A 15,091-nucleotide genomic window follows, 5' to 3' on the forward strand; every position below is an offset into this window, starting at 1 on the left:
CACACACACACACACACACACACACACACACACACACACACACACACACACACACACACACACACACCACACAGAGGAAATTAGCCCAAATAAACTAATTTGCTGTAGTCCTAGAGTGACTATATCATAGCTTTCTTTTTCTTTTCTCTTTCTCTCTCTCTCTCTTTCTTTCTCTTTTGTTTTTTAGTATAGTGGTTTGAATTCAGGACCTGGAATTTGCTCCACCAGTTTTTTTTTTTTTATCACTTGACACGAGTCACACCTCTAGTCCTACTTTTTTCTGGTTATTTTATTTTATTTTATTTTTTATTTTTATTTTTTTTGTCGGTCGTGGGTCTTGAACTCTGGGCCTGGGCGCTGTCCCTCAGCTCTTCAGCTCAAGGCAAGCGCTCTACCACTTGAGCTACAGCGCCACTTCCGGGTTTCTGGTGGTTTATTGGAGATAGGAGTCTCACGGTCTTTCCTGTCCGGGCTGGCTTTGAACAGCGATCCTCAGATCTCAGCCTCCTGAGTAGCTAGGATTACAGGCATGAGCCACCAGCGCCCGGCTTTTTCTGGTTATTTTAGATATGCAGATTTTTCTGTTTGGGCTGGCTTGAGATAAAGATCCTCCAGATCTCAGCTTCCTGAGTAACTAGGATTACTGACATGAGCCACTGTAGCCTTCTATCTTGTATGAGAATCGTAGTATCTCCCTGGGAAGCTAATAATATTAGTCTATTGCTGCTCAATATAAACTTATCTGGGGACAACTGACAGGAAAAAGAAAACCTGAAAACCTTCAGGATAGAGGAATCCTAGATCTCTTTTCTTTCAGAGAAGGTTCTCTAACCCTGGCTACAGATGCAGAAATGAGGCAGAAGAAAACTACCATTCCCAGGAGGCCATCAAGGGGCCTCACTGCGCATGCGCAGGTCCCTCCTCTAGTCGGGAGCGTCTCGTGGCGTTCTTCTCGCGCATGCGATCTGGGATTGGTGCGCTTCCGTCCCGTTGCTTCTCGGATCTGGAGTTGGTGGCCGGATCTCTTGTGATCTCGGGTAGCGATGCTGCCCTTCTCTTTGCTTTGGGCGGCTCGGGTAAGAATACACGTGCCGGAGGTTGGATGAACAGTGGAAAGTTCCTCTTCCTATCTTTATAGTTCCCATTTACAAACTCTGGGGCTCTCCTACGTCTTTTACTGCACGTGCTCAGGTGTCTCAGGATGCTGATGGGTAACTAGGGGATCCCTCGGACTGCTGGGTGCACATGGGGGGGGGGTGAGCTGGGGCCCCAGCTCTGGCCATCAGACGCCCCAGAGCCTCGTGACCGCCCATTTCACGTGGCATTAGGGGAGAGGACCAAGCCAGATGCTTAGTGGACCCTGTGTTGGCAGGGCGTGGAGAAGGAGCCGGCTTCCCGGCTTCCACTCTCAAGTTGAGTTCTTCCCGCCATCTCTGAGACATGCAGCTGGTGTAACCGAGCCTCCCTGCTTTGCTCAGGCAGGGGTCCAGTGGCAGTGTGGGCTGAAAGGGTGGCAGGGCTATGGGGGAGGGAGGGTACAGGATATGGGTTTTGGCTTCCCGGCCTTCCCCATCTCTGTGCCGGACACCTTCTTCCTGGGGACTGCTGAAGCTCCATTTCCTGTGCTGTAGAAGCTAACTCTGGTTTATCACCATAATCTCCTGGGTTAGCTGTTTATGAAGGAAGGCTCTTTACAGAATCACTTTTTTTTGAGGAGGGGGGTAGCGTTGCAGGGCTGGTCTGAAATCTTAGCATCTCCCCTGAATTTGGGAGATGTGGGGCTTCTGGAAGACAAGCCTGGGGGAGGGGGTGGGAGGAGGTGTGTGGGGGGGAAGCAGAGGAGATTCTGAGCCAAGGTAAGTGGAGCAATTCAGAACTTACCCCTTGGACATTGATCTCAACCTTGGCTTTAGCAATGCCTTTGAAAGGTGGACATGGGGTGGGGTTAACTGGAACAGGCTGACCAGACACAGGCCAGAGGGCCCTGTCCATAAGCATGGCTGAGGGTAAATGGGAGACTTTCTCTGGACAATTTCTATTTGACTTTGGCCTTTTCTGCCTCTCTAGCCTGTGCAGAGATGTGGTCAACTGGTACAGATGGCAACTCGGGCTCAGCACATCGAAGCAGCCCAGACTCAGACCCGGGAAACAACTGGAGGCTGGACAGGGCAGGAGCATCTGTCAGACAGTGATCCTGAAATGTGGGAGCTACTGCAGGGGGAAAAGGACAGGCAGTGTCGTGGCCTGGAGCTCATTGCTTCAGAGGTGAGACCTGGGGGCAAGGCGTGAGCCAGCATGGGTTACAGGAAGTAAGAAGTCATGTTTCTCCACATTTCCCTTTCACAGTCAAGACATTCCTGCAGGGCCTATGCCTTCTGGTTGTACTATTATTCTGTCCTGTGAAGGCAAGACCAGTTCAGTTTATGGGGTTAGGGAAGTTCCAGGGTCCCTAAAGTGTCATCTCTTCCCTCCCTTCCAAGAAGAAAGAGGAGCCTGGACACACAGGTCTTAGTGCACAGGTGGCATTTCTAAGAATTCCCATCATGGCAGCTGAGATTCTAAGTATGCTGTCTAAGAATGCCCCACACCTGGCAAGAGGAAACAGAGCTTTTTGTGCAGCTTGGCTTCCTCCCCCACCCCCACCCCCAACTGCAGCCTGTGAGCTCTGGAAGGGTGGGGCTGTGGGGTTCCAGGAGAGGGGACTCAATGACTTCTGACATTACCCCCCCACCACCCCAGAACTTCTGCAGCCGAGCTGTGCTGGAGGCCCTGGGGTCCTGTCTGAACAACAAGTACTCGGAGGGTTATCCTGGCAAGAGGTGAGGGCTAGACCAGAGGGCTGGAGGGCAACATCAGGGATGGTGCTCCCAGCGGTGGTAGCTTCCTGTACCATACCAGTGTTCATGGAGCAGTGGCCATCCCAGTCCTGTGCCACTGGTTGGGAACCCTTTCTTTGTGCTCTTATGTGCTCTTCTCCATGGCAGATACTATGGGGGAGCAGAGGTAGTGGATAAAATCGAACTGTTATGCCAGCGCCGGGCCTTGGAAGCCTTTGACTTGGATCCTGCACAATGGGGAGTGAATGTCCAGCCCTATTCAGGGTCCCCTGCTAATCTAGCTGCCTATACAGCCCTTTTGCGGCCTCATGACCGGATTATGGGGCTGGACCTGCCTGATGGGGGCCAGTAAGTATGAATGGGATGGATGTTGGGTGTGGTGGACAGTAATAACATGAGGAAGGAGTTATTTATTGGGTACCTGCCATGTTGCATGCAGATGGATCATGCACTTTTTAGATGTGATCACCACAGAATGAACAGAGCAATGAGAGCAGGGCAAACTAGGGTCATTGTTCTAGGAGACAGAGACCAGTGCAGCTGGGCAGGAAGTGCATGGTCAGTGTGGGTTATTTCACTCTGGGGCCTTCTTCTCACTTCATAGTCTCACCCATGGCTATATGTCTGATGTCAAGCGGATCTCTATCACATCCATCTTCTTCGAGTCTATGCCCTATAAGCTCAATGTAAGTGCTCTTGGACCTGGGAGGTGGCTGCTTAGTCCAGGGTGTTCCTTTCCTGGATAGCCCATAGAATCTGCCATCTTAGGGCTTTAGCTGTTTGTCTGTCTGCCCAGCCCCAAACTGGCCTCATTGACTATGATCAGCTGGCGTTGACTGCTCGGCTCTTCCGACCTCGACTCATTATAGCTGGTACCAGTGCCTATGCTCGCCTCATTGACTACGCCAGAATGAGAGAGGTTGGTGGGAGACTAGTCTTGGACCTTCCTGGGGTGTGGGGGGAGGGGAGGAGGAGGGAAGCCTTGGGTTATGCATGTCTGGGATTTTCCCTAGCTGAGGCGCCTATAACTACATCCATCCAGGTGTGTGATGAGGTCAAGGCATACCTCCTGGCAGATATGGCCCACATCAGTGGCTTAGTGGCTGCCAAGGTGATCCCTTCACCTTTCAAGTATGCTGACATTGTCACTACCACCACTCACAAGACTCTTCGAGGGGCCAGGTAAGGTTCCCCTGAGGTCAGGCCCTGCCATTCTCCACTTTCATGTCCTATTCTTAGGCACATTGTTGGGCTGGATTTGAGAGAAGTTCATCCCCACCTGCAGACTAAAAGCTTCTACTCAGACTGTGACAGTTCTCTTTCTCTCGCCCATGGTAGCCATTCCTTGGCCAGGGATTTGGGAGTGGAGTGAGGGACTGGAATCCAGTGCATCACGCACAACTGAAAGACCCTGAGAGCTCTTGAGGGCCCAAGCCACCCATCTTCCTGTTTTTGTATTCCTGGTCCTATATTTTTAGCTTAGATTCTCACTACCCACCTTTCACACAGGTCAGGACTCATCTTCTATCGGAAGGGAGTACAGACTGTGGACCCCAAGACTGGCCGGGAGATCCCTTACACATTTGAGGACCGAATCAATTTTGCTGTGTTCCCATCCCTGCAGGGGGGACCTCACAATCACGCCATTGCTGCAGTAGCTGTGGCCCTTAAGCAGGTTGGAGAGTCTGCCCTTGTGAAGGGGCGTGGGGCGTTGGCCCAGAAGCTGACTTGCTTGCTCTCTCATGCATGCTTGCTTCCTTTTCTTTTCTTTTTTCTTTTCTTTTTCCTTCTTTCCCTCCTTCCTTCCTTCCTTCCTTCCTTCCTTCCTTTCCTGCTTCCTTCCTTCCTGTCCTGGGACTTGAACTCAGAGCCTAAGCACTGTCCTTTGCTAAGGCAAGCCACAGCACCTCTTGTGGCTTTTTTTTTTCAGTTGGTCATAGGGCTTGAACTCTGGGCCTGGGCCTGGGCCTGGGCCTGGGCCTGGGCTGGATGTGGTCCCTGAGCTCTTCAGCTCAAGGCTGAAGCCTTGAAGCTCTGGCCTTGAAGCTCTGGCTTTTTCTTATATATGGTATTGAGGAATTGAACCTGGGGCTTCATGCATGCTAGGGCAAGCACTCTCCCACTAGGACACATTCCCAGCCCCACTTGTGGCTCTTTGGTGGTTAACTGGAGATAAGAGTCTCATGGATTTTCCTTGCCCTGGCTGGCTTTGAATTACAATCCTCAGATTTTAGCCTCTTGAGTAGCTAGGATTACAGTGTAGTCACCAGCACCCAGCCTGGTCCAGAGACTTTCTATTTTGTACCTTGTTAACTAAGGTTGATTGAAGGAAAGTGAACGGGAAGTATCCAGGCTAGGATCGTGGAACCATGCTGGGTGTCAGGGGCAGTTGAGACACAGCAGGGTGTATACCAGGCTTGAGATCGCAAGTGCTGCTGTCTCATCTCCAGGTCTGCACCCCCATGTTCCGGGAGTACTCCCTGCAGGTGTTAAAGAATGCTCGAGCCATGGCTGATGCCCTGCTAAAGCGAGGCTACTCACTGGTGTCTGGTGAGCCAGGGGGTGGGTGATTGCTTTTCCACACTCAGGCAAAGGTTCAGAGCCTATTATTTCCTCATTACTGACCCTTCTGCTCCCCAATTAGGTGGCACTGACAACCACCTGGTGCTGGTAGACCTTCGGCCCAAGGGCCTAGATGGAGCTCGTGCTGAGCGGGTACTGGAGCTTATATCCATCACTGCCAACAAGAACACATGTCCTGGAGACCGAAGTGCCATTACCCCTGGGGGCCTGCGGCTTGGTGAGACCTGCGTTTGAGGAGGTTCCCACACTGTGGCTGCCCCATGACCTTGGCCATGCTAATCCTGTCATTTGCCTCTGCCCTAGGGGCCCCAGCCTTGACTTCTCGGCAGTTCCGTGAGGATGACTTTCGGAGAGTTGTGGACTTTATCGATGAAGGGGTCAAGATTGGCTTGGAGGTGAAGAGCAAGACCGGTGAGTGAGTCAGGAAGATCTCTCCCACCACGGTCCACCCACTGTCCACTCCCTATCCTGGGTGATCACTGGGTGATCTGCCTAGAGTTCTGACCAGTTTTTATTGTTCTTTCCTTCCTCACCTCTTTTTAGCCAAGCTCCAGGATTTCAAATCTTTCCTGCTCAAGGACCCAGAAACAAGTCAGCGCCTGGCCAAGCTCAGGCAACAGGTGGAGCAGTTTGCCAGGGCTTTCCCCATGCCTGGCTTTGATGAACATTGAAAGCACCTGGGAATCAAGAGCCACAGAGGGGAAGTCATTTTCCTTCCTGCCTACCTGGGCCAGGGCAAAGGGACAGCATTTGCCTTTCTATTTTTTGGTGTGGGGGGGTGAAGGCCTCTCACTTAGATCCAGGTATAGTCCCTCTTCCCAGAATTTGTAGCTGAGTTTTGTTTTCTAACTGGACTTTAGAAGGACATCAGCTTTCTGCCCTATCCTTCTGCCATTTTCTCAGTTTTAGGCACTCTTATTCTTTCTCGCCAAGGAAGAGTTACCCTGCTGAGCCGGAGAATGGGGTGGGGGGTTAGGTACCCTCCTTCCTGTTTTTATCTAATAAAATGCTAACCTGCCCCCCCATTTCTATTACTCTGGGAGGGGTCCCCTGGGCTAGCTGGTGATTTGACTCCTCCAACGTGTGTGTATTTCTCTTTTCCTCCCACCACCACCACAAGGACCCCCGGGGCTGCAGCCGCCTCTCTCTGTCTCTGATCAGAGCCGACACCAGACGTGATTAGCAGGCGCAGCAAATTCAATTTGTTAAATGAAATTGTATTTTGCCCACGGCTGCTTCTGTTTGATCCCCAGGGACATATGGGGAGCAAGGGAGGGGAGGGGTAGGGAGTAGCATGGGGGGAGGCCCAGGTGCGAGGCGGGAGGTGTCACTGGCAGGCAGTAGCAGGCTTGGACAGGGGAGGGTGCCTGGCAGAGGTGCCCCATCCTGGGCAGACTGGGCTGTCAGGACGAGCCCAGTCGAGCCTGGGCAGCACCGCCCCTAGGCGGTTTCCAGAGCTTGAGTTAACGTGAGGCCTGCCACGTCTCTTGGCACTCTGAGGCCCGCTTGCTGTTGGCACACGTTGGTCACGCTCAACACGTATCCCTGTGCCACACCCTGCAAGGTTCTGGTAAGAAGGCAGAAGGGCTGGCTTGAGCCTTTTGGGTCTACCCCAGCTGCTGTTTGTCTTCTTGACCACCCTTCCCTTCCCCCACATGGGACTGGAGCCACAGGTCAGAGGTGCTTCCGCTGAGAGCAGGGGAGAAGGGTGGGGGTGGAGCTACCTCCCCTCTGCGTGGGAATCCGGCCTATGTAAGCAGAAGCTGGCTGGGAAGGGTGGCTGGATTGATGCTGTGGGGTCTGGGCAGAGAATGCAATAAGAAACGACTTGGTGGTTTACATGGAACAGCCCAGCCTGGCTTAGAAGTCTGGCCGGTCCTTCTTCAGCTTCTTGTAGTCAGTGGAAACTGCAAGGAACTAAGAGGGAAAGGAGGTTTGCATGAGGACCCATGCCTTCCTTTGCTCTCACTGTGGGCCCGGGATCAGGAGGGGAGTGGATGGGAGCATCCTAGATCCACCAGGTGGTACCTTGTATTGGTCATTGGGGCTCAAGCGGTTCCAGGGCTCTGGGTTGTTCTTTCGGTCCCAGCTGTGGAGGGTAGAGGAGGATTAATGTCTTCCCTCTGGGAGCCAAGACTGACTATGAAATGAACTCTGAGGTCCAGCCAGGGTCTCTGCTTCCCACCCTCGTACCGCCTCCCACCCCCACCCCTGGTCTCCCATGCCAGAGGGTCCATATCCCAGAGATTGACAGAGGAGGGGGCATGTTAGCGGGTACTGACAAGCTAGACAAGAAGCTTGTCATCCTTGTCAGCGTGGAGCCTAATGACGGAATGACAGCCTTGCCTGGGGACGCTCACCCGTTCCCTGACACCCTAAGTTAACCCCTCAGTGAGTTGTGGGACTAGCAGAGATCTGAGAGACAGGTTGCTGGTTCAAATTCAAACAATGTGGTAGGATCATAGGTATGCTTTTTGCTTATCAAAGAATTCCCCCCTCCCATCCCTGCTGCTTCCAGCAAGAAGTCTCAGTGCCACCCCAAACCCCAAGGCCCTCTTTGTAGCTCCTGCATCCCAAGCTGCTTCTGGGTGCAGATAGAGGTACCCAAAAGCCCGAGGCAGCCTGCAGAGCTGTGTCGCTATGGCAACCAGGCTGGGAGCTACAGGGATTCCTAGCCCTGAACCCACCAAGCCACCAAGGAATGGGCCAGGTGGGCTGAAGTGGGTTTCCCAGATCAGGAACCAGCTCCAGACTCAACATGCCAGATGAGATAGCAGGAGGAGACATGGGGTCTGATGACCCCTACTAGGACACCTATCCCCACCATTTATTCCTAAGAGGCTTATTCCACCCTTGATTGTATCCCAAGCCCAGTCTTTACCAGACATCTGGACTGCGCAGAGCGAGTCGCAGCAAGTAGAGTGCAGCACTGCCCATGCCCAGGCCAATGAAGCCGATCATTGGGATGAGCTGTAGGAAAGACCAAGGGCATGTCAGTACCCTCCTTACAATACCCACTTGCCATTTCAAGTTTTTCTGCCCACCCATCCTTCCCCCACCCAAGGTCTAATGCACCCCTCAGTTCTGTGAGAGGTATCCTGGAACCTACAACTACAGTTTCCCACATAATCTCCCTTGCCCTATGGCAATACTGTCCAAAGTGCATTCCTAGAACAGTGACATATAGCAAGAACGAAGGTGCTAGGTGAGGAGTGGGAGAACTGAGCTTTGCTCAGGACTCTTGGGAATTTGAGGAGTGGGGCAGCAAGAGAGGAGTTAGAATCTGAGGGTTCAACTCACCCCTGGATGTCTTTTGATCTGCCGATAGAAGCGAGCCCCTAAACTGGTTCCTGCCATCTTGCCTTTCCAGTGTCTGACCCTCTCCTGCAGATCTGTTCTATCCCTTCTCCCGGGGTCCCGCCCCCCACTGGGGAGGGGTCAGCCTAGCCCAGCCCTGCCCAGCCCAACAGCTCCTCCAGACTCACCCCACCCGACCCAGTTTGCTTCTTCCCACAATTCTAGGTCCAAAGTAGGAGGGGGATTGGAGAGCCAAGAAGTTTATGTTCCTCAACTCCAGAGGCAGGCACTCCATCCCATGGAAAACAATGAGTGTCTGAGGAGGGAGAGACCTTAAAGTCATCTAGAAATGGATTGAAGGGGAAGCCAGGTGTGGGGCACGCAAGCATCACTTGCATCCAATTCGGGCTTTTCAGGGACTGGTAAGGGCATCTGCTGCGCTTCCCACGGGGCCTCCCCCGAGCTAGCAGGTTCTGAACTCCCTGGTTCTGCTCCTTCCACCATGTGATGGACATTTCTAACTGTGGTTGGCCTAGAATAGTGGTTGGGGCTGGAGATATGTGAATCCCAGCTTAGGATATTAGACACCAGTTGAAGCATTTGAGGACTTGAGACGCTTTGAGATCTGAGGTAGAAGTGGAGGTGGAGCCTCCCACCCCAAGAAAGCCACCCCCTCTACCCAAATCCTAGGAGTAAAGGAAAGGAAAGGAGTGAGGGAAACAAAGATAGAAATGATGGTGAAGTAGAAAAGAACAAGACAGAACTGTCTAGCATGGAGATTGCTTCTTTCCTCAGCCAATTCTGGCGTCTGCTGTGCTGCTGGGGTGGGAAGGCTCCCAGCCCCCCCCCCCCGCGTCCTTGGGGGAACTGGGGTTTGGGGGACAGAGAGCAGAGAGCCTCATTTGTTCCTTTCCATTCCCATAGCTAACCTCCACCTCCCTGCCCGCCTCTGCAGCCGAATCCTGTTGAACACCCCCCCCCACTTCTTGAACCTTCTAGAGCCTGCCCCATGGCGGGGGTGGGGGTGGGGGTGGGGTGGGGTGTTATCGGGTGAGCCGTGCACCCCACCGCCCATTGGACCCCTCGGGGTATTGGCAGGGGTAGGACACGTCCTGTGAGGCCCCTCCCTTTTTCGAAAGCTGATACCTCCCCCGCCCCCTGCGCTGACAGGCGCGGCTGTAATTAGGCTGCGGGGTCCGGGGCTCTCCGCCTCCCTCCGGCGGATAATGAGATAAAGTGTCAGAGACACCGCGAGAACAAAGAGACAGAGACTCGCTGCGATGTGGGATAGGGAGGGGGGAGAGGGGGAACTGATGGATGTCAGAGCCTCGAGCTGAGCAACCCCCCCTCCACCATCCCCCCCAGCGTCGGCACCTTCAGGGTCTGGCTAGGGAGGAGGTGTCCTCAGCCCTCCAAGTCTCTGGGACTTAAAAAAAAAAAATCAATCTAGGAGCTCGAGCTCCAGCGGCCGCCCAGCTGGGCTGCACATCTGGCGCTCCGTGGGACAGCTGGGGAGACAGGACGTCGGAAGGGCCGGCCTGCACCGTGTCGCCTGCCCGTCCACCCTCCGTGCGCCTCTTCTCCTGCGTTTTGGTGACCTGGGCCTAACGTGTGACCCGCAGCCTCCGTCCGGTTCTTTCTTTCTTCTAGGACTATCACTGTCTCATCTGCCTTTGGGGCCCTCTATGCCCCTCTCCAAGCCCCACTATTGCATTATTGCTTGTCCCTGCACCTGCTTCTAGTCTCCCGTCTTTGTGAGCCTATTTCGAGGTCCGGCTCCCTTCGTTGGTTTCCACTTCTGGGACCGAGCTGGGACGGAGCTGGATCCCAGATCTCCCCTCACCCCCTTCCTCCCTGCACTTCCCCGCAACCCAGGCCCGGCTGGCCCAGCCGAGAGCGGGACCGCAGCAGTCCCCCTTCCCTCTCTTTAGCCGAGGATTAGGCGAAGCCCGGGGTAGTCCCGCTGGGACTAAACTCTTCAACACGAAACCTCATCCGGATTCTAATCCGCAAGCTGGCGGCGCAGCAAGTCAAATGCAGCTGGGCTCGCCGGAACTAGCGGGTTGGAGGGGGAGTGGGGGGTGGATGGAGGGGGGCGCGGAGGCCGTGGGTGCGGGCGCCCCCTGGAGGCCTAGCGGCTTCAGGCTCTCAGGGGGCCGGGGAGACCTCGAGCTCCCCCTGTGGGAAAGTAAATCCGTGCCTGGAAGTGTATAGGTCTCTCAGCCTCCACTCCTGGGGTGAGAGGTGGGGCCTAAGGGTAGAGAGAGGAAACGGAAGGTACCGCTTTGGCTGCTTACAGGCAGCACCCCAGGTTCAGGCCTTTCCCTGCACTGCCCTCCATCTCTGACTTGGCCTGTCCGGAGCCCCTAATTGCCCTTCTTTTGCCCTTTTCATCAGGCTTTTAAAGCGCTCTCTCTCTCTCTCTCTCTCTCTCTCTCTCTCTCTCTCTCTCTCTCTCTCTCTCTCTCTCTCCTCTCGCTCTCTCTCTCCCCCCCCTCTTGCTCTCTTTCTGTGTTTCCTTTCCTTATAGTCTGGCTTTGTCCTGCATCTGTTTCTCTCCTTCCCTCTCTCTGTCTCACCGTGTATCTTTCTTTGCAAAGGGCGAGTCTCTCCATTCTCCTTTGTCCCCATTCCTCAGCTCTAGTCCCATTATCTGGCTTGCTGCCCCTGGAGGGGGAGGGGGCTGCTCAGCGGTCCAGTGGGTGAGCCCAGGACACCTCAGGGCACTGCTCAGGGTCCACCTCTTGGTCGCCTCCACCTTTCAGTAACCTCATCTCTACTTGTATCTTCCTTCTGCAGCCGTGGGGCCTGGTAGGGGTTCCCCCAAAGGAAGCCACCGTGCCCAGCATCTGTTCAAGAGTCTCAGGGCTCCTGACTCCCCCCCACACACACCCCCCGCTGCCACTATTAAGGGCGCTGGTCCCGAGGCTCTGAGATGATCATGATTGCATCAGCCAGACAGAAGCGGAGCTAGAAGCCGGGCAGCGAGCGAGCAAGCCAGCAAGCGAGCCGAGCCGAGCGAGACAAAGACGCCCGCGCCATCTGTTTATGCAAAGCGGTCTCCGCAAGGGACCCCGGCGTCCTAGTGCCTGGCCCAGTCCGGGGCACGAGGTCATGAGCTGGCTGCCGCCCGGCGCTCAGCTGCGCCCGGGCATCTCCCCTCCCGAGCACCCAGAGGGGCCACGGGGCGAGCAGACCCGGGAGGGGGCGGGGGTGTTGATGTGATTGGAGCGGACGCGGCTGTTTCTTCAATAATGGATGGAGATGATGCGGACGGCGGAGCTGAGCCGGCCGGGAGAGGAGAGAGGAATAGAAATAGGGAGAGGAAGGAGAGGGGGCGGGAGACTTAATCAGACGGTCTCGGGTGCTCGAGTGCGCGCACACATACGCGCGTGCATCTCACTGTCATTCGGGTACACACTGCCGCGGCTCACACCCAGGCACACGCCCACGCACTGTCACCGACACACACACACACACACACACACACACACCTGCAGCAGAAGCCAGAGCAACACACTCACAAGTCGCTCTTCCTGATTTTTGCTCTCAGTCAGTCTTGGAGACACAGAAGCACAGAGATGTCCGCCCGCGGGGCGGGGGTGGGCTGGGGTGGCACACTCAGGCATAAAGAAGGCACTGACACGTAGACTCGCAAATGCATATATGAGCAAGCACTCAGACACCTACATACCCTGGGGCTTAAACAGACAGAAATCACAAGAGGGAGGTGCACAGATCCAACAATACACATTCATAGCTTGTGCACACAATTGAGATATGCCCAAACACCTGGGGTTCAGACATATTTGCAGGACACAGACAAACATACTGCACACACGTAAGGGGTATAGGTGCTCATAATTAGGAGAGGGGGGGAGGGAACGAGGGAGAGACCCTGCACCACCACACCCACTTGGAACCTTGCACATGCAGAACCACGCACATGCAGGAACTGGCATCTGTGCTCTGCCCTGTGGAGTGGGGCAGAGAGGTCACCAGGGTCCCCCAGAGCAGACTTTGTTAGCCTATCTTAGATTAACTGTATAATGAGGTAGTGGTGACAGGAGGCCCTGGGGCTGTGGACTCAGAGGACAGTGGGCTGGGCTTGACTGCCCGCAAGCTACCTTCCCTTGGCCCTCCGAGCTGCAGGTGGTGCAAACCTTATGCCATCTCTGTACAATAATAGTACAGGGGCATATAGCATATTCCTGCACAATGGAAGACCTGCTGGTCCCAACTTGAGCAGTTGATGGGAGTTGGGGGTGGGGGGGATACCATGGGTGACACTGGCAGCAGTACTAGAAGATTCCCAGGATCCCCAACAAGGCTGAGATGAGGGTTGAAGAGAGGGTCACTATGCTATTTCATCTCCCATGGTCCTCAATCTTCTGATTTCAAGGCCCGTTTTTATTTTAAAATGAGTGGAGTGGGAGTGGAAGTGTGGCTCAAGTGGTCAAGTACTAGCCTTGAGTAAAAAAGCTAAGGAAGACAGATGGAGAGAGAGAGACAGAGACAGAGACAGAGACAAGAGACAGAGACCGAGAGAAGGGAGGTCAGGGAGGGAGGGACGAAGAGACTCTGCATGCAAGCCCCACCCCCAATAAAGAAACTCAGTAAACACACACCCAACACACAAATAGAGTGAGCAGTGGAGAGGGGTGAGATGCAAATTGTGTCCTGGACTCCAGTACCTCGGCCTTCCTCCTATTTTCAATTCAGTCTGCTCCTTGGCCCAGACTTATGACCTTTGCAGCATATAGCATCGTCATCCATCACCCAGGCGGCTGCTTGGGGGAGTGGGTGGTGCTGAGAGCTCAGACAGGGTCGCTGCCCTCTCTCAGGACCTGCTCCTGGTCCCACCGGCCAGGGCTCAATCGCAGGGGGAGTACTAAGGGGAAGGGCGTGGCCTTAGGGCTCCGTCGTGACACTGATGTAGCGTTTCCCCAGCTCTGGTACCCCACTCCTCCCGCCCCCCTTCTCTCGGGCCCTTTGCTTAATTTCCTATTAACTGCTGATAAATCCAATTAAACCGCCGCTCTAATTAGGGACAGCTGCCGGCTCGGTAAGGCGAGGGGGGGAGGCGCCCCGCGAGTATGTAGGGGAGAACAGCCGCTCTCTCTGCTCTTCGACACCCCCACGCCAGCATCGCCGCCCAATGAGCCAGTAAATTGGTTTTGCTTCAGCATTGAGGGGGCTCTCGACGATCTCGGGGCTCGAGTTTTGAGTCCCTCCGACTGCGGGGTGAATACAGGCGATCTGAGCCCTGGCCGTTCCTCCTCTCACTCTGGTAGCGAAATCCCGGGGAGAGATGGGGGCAAAAGGTTGACTTGTGTGTGATTGGAGTGTGTATGCCTATGATCTGTTCCCATTCCCACCCGGCCGAGATAAAGGGGGGCTGCGCGAGTCTTCCTCTATGACCCCGCACCCCCAAGCGTCCAGAAGAGTCAAGGGCAAAGGGAACAAGAAACCAAACTGGTTCTGCAGCGAGTCTTGTGTATTTCCCTACCCCCGCCCCAATACCTCAGCCTTCTGTATGGAAGTGGGGGGGGCGTCCCGGGCCTCCCTCTTCCCCAGCCCAGCTGAGCCCCTGCCCTCCCCCCCTGCCAGCAGCAGATGGTGCCCGGGCTCCCGCTGCCAACCTTGCTAGGCGATGCCAACCTCAGTTCTGGCAGACAACGGGCAGACGAGAGCAGCTTCTGGCTGGCCAGGCTGACCCTCCCCCACCCACCATCAAGCTCAGGACCCTCCCACCTGCCCCACTCAGCGACCACACCAGGTTGTCTCTCAGTGGTCGGCTCCCAGGTCCCCAACTCCACGTCTTCTGCTCTCTTCCCCACACCTTCCCGCTCCTCGCCACCTGCCGCCCTGACCAGGGCCGGCTTATTTGCATATTTGCATATGCAAATAATAACATTTGCATACGGCGCGCCGCAGGGGGGCGGTCTCTGCGAGAGCGGGTGAGCTGTCTGCCCCGCGTCCTCTTTCGCTCCGTACCTGTCGGAAAGGGCTGGGGCAGGGGCCGCGCGGGAGGGGTTAGGCGCCCCCCGGCCTCGCTAGCTCCGTTCCCCAAGGACTCGAGGAAGTGTTGCCATGGAGACGGCACGCACCCCACCCCCTCCCAGGCCTAGGGTCTCAGCCTTGGTGTCTCCGATTCTCTCCCCTTAGCCACCCCCCCAGCCCCTCCCCATCCCTCACTCTCCAACTGAGATCTTGCATCGCCCCCTGGCGGCCTTGCTGGGCGCTGAGCCAGGTTCTGAAATGCGAGGGGTCGCGCGCCGCGGAATCACCGAGAGCTGGAGACCTTCCAGCCGGGAAGATCCTGCTGGGTCCGGGCGACGGCTGTAGGTCGACACTCCTTCCACAGGCCTAGC

The 15,091-nt window shown here is 55.3% G+C and overlaps 2 protein-coding genes across 3 annotated transcripts; one reads left to right on the forward strand and one right to left on the reverse strand.

Moving 5' to 3' along the window:
• Positions 1–971: 971 nt before the first annotated feature.
• On the forward strand, positions 972–6,500 carry Shmt2 (serine hydroxymethyltransferase 2). Its single transcript, XM_069987062.1, has 12 exons — positions 972–1,076; positions 2,068–2,265; positions 2,740–2,819; positions 2,985–3,185; positions 3,442–3,523; positions 3,634–3,756; positions 3,880–4,019; positions 4,347–4,512; positions 5,288–5,387; positions 5,482–5,637; positions 5,724–5,831; positions 5,964–6,500. Exons 1-12 carry the CDS (start codon positions 1,044–1,046, stop codon positions 6,089–6,091), a joined length of 1,515 nt encoding a protein of 504 aa, XP_069843163.1. The 5' UTR covers positions 972–1,043; the 3' UTR covers positions 6,092–6,500.
• Positions 6,501–6,621: 121 nt separating this feature from the next.
• On the reverse strand, positions 6,622–8,793 carry Ndufa4l2 (NDUFA4 mitochondrial complex associated like 2). Of its 2 annotated transcripts, XM_069987084.1 has the most exons (5): positions 8,721–8,793; positions 8,302–8,390; positions 7,449–7,509; positions 7,261–7,337; positions 6,622–6,987 (listed from the first exon to the last, which is right to left on the reverse strand). In XM_069987084.1, exons 1-4 carry the CDS (start codon positions 8,775–8,777, stop codon positions 7,281–7,283), a joined length of 264 nt encoding a protein of 87 aa, XP_069843185.1. In that variant the 5' UTR covers positions 8,778–8,793; the 3' UTR covers positions 6,622–6,987; positions 7,261–7,280. The 2 variants fall into 2 exon arrangements, with proteins under 2 accessions (XP_069843185.1, XP_069843177.1); XM_069987076.1 differs by having other exon boundaries at positions 6,622–7,337.
• Positions 8,794–15,091: the final 6,298 nt, after the last annotated feature.

Source organism: Dipodomys merriami, unplaced genomic scaffold, assembly GCF_024711535.1.
Source record: "Dipodomys merriami isolate MVZ:Mamm:240054 unplaced genomic scaffold, mDipMer1.0.p SCAF_10, whole genome shotgun sequence".
Taxonomy (NCBI): domain Eukaryota; kingdom Metazoa; phylum Chordata; class Mammalia; order Rodentia; family Heteromyidae; genus Dipodomys; species Dipodomys merriami.